The sequence below is a fragment of the Manis javanica genome, chromosome 1 (assembly GCF_040802235.1).
Source record: "Manis javanica isolate MJ-LG chromosome 1, MJ_LKY, whole genome shotgun sequence".
In the NCBI taxonomy this organism is placed as follows: Eukaryota; Metazoa; Chordata; class Mammalia; order Pholidota; family Manidae; genus Manis; species Manis javanica.
Window position 1 is genome coordinate 87157985 of NC_133156.1, and position 3402 is coordinate 87161386.

At 46.9% G+C, this 3402-nt stretch overlaps 1 protein-coding gene across 1 annotated transcript; it reads left to right on the forward strand.

The window, feature by feature from the left end:
• The first annotated feature begins 1212 nt into the window (after positions 1–1212).
• On the forward strand, positions 1213–3059 carry RPS23 (ribosomal protein S23). The gene is made up of 4 exons (XM_017654776.3): positions 1213–1360; positions 1813–1972; positions 2628–2748; positions 2864–3059. Exons 1-4 carry the CDS (start codon positions 1357–1359, stop codon positions 3008–3010), a joined length of 432 nt encoding a protein of 143 aa, XP_017510265.1. The 5' UTR covers positions 1213–1356; the 3' UTR covers positions 3011–3059.
• Positions 3060–3402: the final 343 nt, after the last annotated feature.

Below are 3402 nucleotides of genomic sequence, written 5' to 3' on the forward strand. Positions count from 1 at the left end.
AGTGTCAAGGCTTTGCAGTAAACAAGAAGTCTTATCCTGGACATCTGGGAAAATTCAATCTGAGGAAAAAGGGAGTTTTTCTTTTCCTTTGATCTTAGCTCGGCCATAGCCAACAGGCCCGCGCAGCAACTCCCGGCCACTTGAGTGGTTCGCTCCATTTTTGCGCTTATAAACCCTAGACACTGCAGCTCTAATGGTGTCCGCCCTTGGACCCCCTCCCGATAAGCGGGAGCTTTCCTTTCTTCTTTGGCCCTTTCACTAAACTTTACTGGTTGCTCCGCACTCTTGTTTGCGGGCTTCATTCTTCGTCACCTCCAAGGCACCATCCTAGGAAAACCAGCATCTCAGCCGGTAACATGTCTGGGGCTCCTCCAGGATCTCCTCCTGTTCTCGGCCACCTAGAGGGCAGCTACCATTCCCTGCTACTCTCGCTTTAATAAATTCCTTCCTTACCTATACTCGTCCGACCTGTTTGAGAATCTCCCTGGTCCAGAGTCAAGAACCGCCCCCGTCCAGGTTGAGGTTTCTCCTAGTGCTTCACCTAGTGTTCAGGGAGAGACCTCCCCAGAGGCAGCTGCCTGACAACACTTTTACCTACTCTCTCTCCCCTGTGCTAATACAACAGCCCCCTACTTGCATAGTTCATGTCCTCTCTTGCCCCTCTATAGTGTTCTCCCACAGCAGGCACAGTGTTTTTTTTTAAAATGTGGGTAAGATCTTGTCACTTCCTAGTTGAAACCCTCCAGTGGTTTCTCATCTCACTCAGAATAAACGCCAACTCCCTATCCTGGCCTTCAGGTTGGACAAGAGCGGGCCCTATCCACCTCTCTAATTTCACAGTCGTCTATTTTCCTGCTGGCTCGCTACACGTCAGCCAATAAGCTGCCTGTGAGGAGGAGTTAGCGTTGACCCGGCTAACTTTCCTAGCCCGGTGCGAAGGGCTCCCCACCCCCACCACACACCCGACGAGCCCACGGCCACTCCTTCCTTTGGCCCACCTCCGCTAAGCTCCGCCCCCGTGGGCTGGGCGAGAAGGCCTGCGTTAGGGGTGGGCGGGGCGTCTCGTGCAAAGAGTTCTGGGAGTGGTAGTCCACGTTCTTTTTGTCTCCGGCATTCACATAAAAGAAATAAACAACAATCAAATTAGAGACCTCTGAATTTTATACAAATTAAATAAGACGCATATTTGGAAAGCAGTGCAAACGACAGGCGTCTTCAAGCGAGAGGCACTAGTTTCTGACCAGGCGCTGCGCAGACAGCTGTACGGGTCCTTGGCCGGGCGGGGCCTACCGCGGTGGCTTGTGGCTCCTTTCCAGGCAGCTTCTTTCTTTCGCTCGGGCCCGAGGCGCCGCCAGTATGGGTGAGCTCTCCCAGGCCGGGCTGAAAGGGCCGCACGCAGAGCTTGGGATCCGGGGACGGGAGACACGATAGGAGCAGAGTGCTGAGGCCCGACGCCCCCAGGAGGGCCGATGGGGTAGGGCCGGGAAAGCGCCGCTCGCTGGGCACATGGTCCAGTGCGGAAGGGGCCCGTGCAGCCCCGAGGCCACCTAGCGTGTTACTGAGGGTCAGCGGGTGGCCAGCACTACTCCTGAGATTTGTGGCAGAGCTTCATTCCTTAGGAAAAGCGCGTGCATCGTTAGGCTTCTGTTCTGCCCTGAGTTGATAAGGGAAACTTTGAGGTTGTGACCATGTGCCAAGGTGTGATGCAAGAGCCTACCGGCTTGTAGTCCAGATGCAGCTAGTGCCTCAGAAGCTGTAAAATACGACTGGCGCGTTTTTGCGGGGGAACTAAGGGAACTTTGGTTTTTTTAGGCAAGTGTCGCGGCCTTCGTACCGCCAGGAAGCTCCGTAGCCACCGACGAGATCAGAAGTGGCACGATAAACAGTACAAGAAAGCCCACTTGGGCACCGCCCTGAAGGCCAACCCCTTTGGAGGGGCTTCCCATGCAAAGGGAATCGTGCTGGAAAAAGTGTAAGTAAAAGACTGCTGCTTCTTTGTCTTAACTATGGGAACTTGAGACAAGTACATTTCAAGAAATTGTGATGTAAACTTCAGGTTTTTCGAAGGTGTGTTGAAAGTTGTAACATGAAAGTTTGGGTGTTGGTTAGGTAACTAAGGTCTTTAATCTCTCAAGGTTGGCTTTACAGGATTTGTTGCGTTGGGGAGGGAGAAAACAAAGGACATTAAACATGTAGTAATGTTTTAGGCAGTTGGTACCAAACGACCCTTCAGTCTTTGCTAGCAATCACATCTTTCTACTTTAGAAAACTAAGGTAAAGAAGTTTCTCGCCTAAGGTTATACAGCTAAGATTAGGATATGTAAGATTGTCATTATTCCACTATTTTTGACTACAAAATGGTAAGTATGGTCCAGTCAAACTTGGTGGCAGTGAGGATATGATTCCAAACTTTGTACATTCTTGCTTTGTATTTTACAACTATAAAGGGGTTCCCCGCTTTTGTACCAATGAAATTAAGACTGATAAAAAACTTGGTTTGTGAATTTAGCAATTTGGAATTAAATCAGAAAGGAAGAAAATAATATAATTTCTAATGTATTCTGTACTTAATGAATTTATCCATTTACAAAAGGCTAGCTCACTCTGTTATATTGTTTATGTTTTAGAGGTGTTGAAGCCAAACAGCCAAATTCTGCTATTAGGAAGTGTGTCAGGGTCCAGCTGATCAAGAATGGCAAAAAAATCACAGCCTTTGTACCCAATGATGGTTGCTTGAATTTTATTGAGGTAAGTGTTTCAGTCTGTTGTAGGTTCTATTCCTGGGGTGGTTTCCCCAGTTTTTTGTGTGATGATGAATGGGTATTTTTAGTGTTCGCCAAATAAACTGTTGATTTTATTCCAGGAAAATGATGAAGTTCTGGTTGCTGGATTTGGTCGCAAAGGTCATGCTGTTGGTGACATTCCTGGAGTCCGCTTTAAGGTTGTCAAAGTAGCCAACGTGTCTCTTCTGGCTTTATACAAAGGCAAGAAGGAGAGACCAAGATCATAAGCTTTGATGGTGAAAACAACTCAGTAGTAATAAATTTTCATATGCTAAATTTAAGTGTCTGTCTTTACTTCAGAGATGAATTGTATTCTTTACCAATTTTAAGAGATTGGGAAAGTAGTTAATTCAGTATTTCCTAGTGTAAATGGAATTGTCAATAAAGTTGCTCCCTCTCCATAGAATGAATTAAATAAGTTAATCTGCAATAAAGGCACGTTATTTCTGTACAGAGAACCCTAAAATCTCACCAAACTTTAACAGGAATCATCATGGAAACCCTTGGCAATGTACATTATTGGATCCATTTCCCTGGTTACCCAGTTTTCTAAATACTACCTTCAAGTTGTTAGAGTACTTTGCAGGTGAGGATCAGGATCTGCTGTAATTCTGTTTAA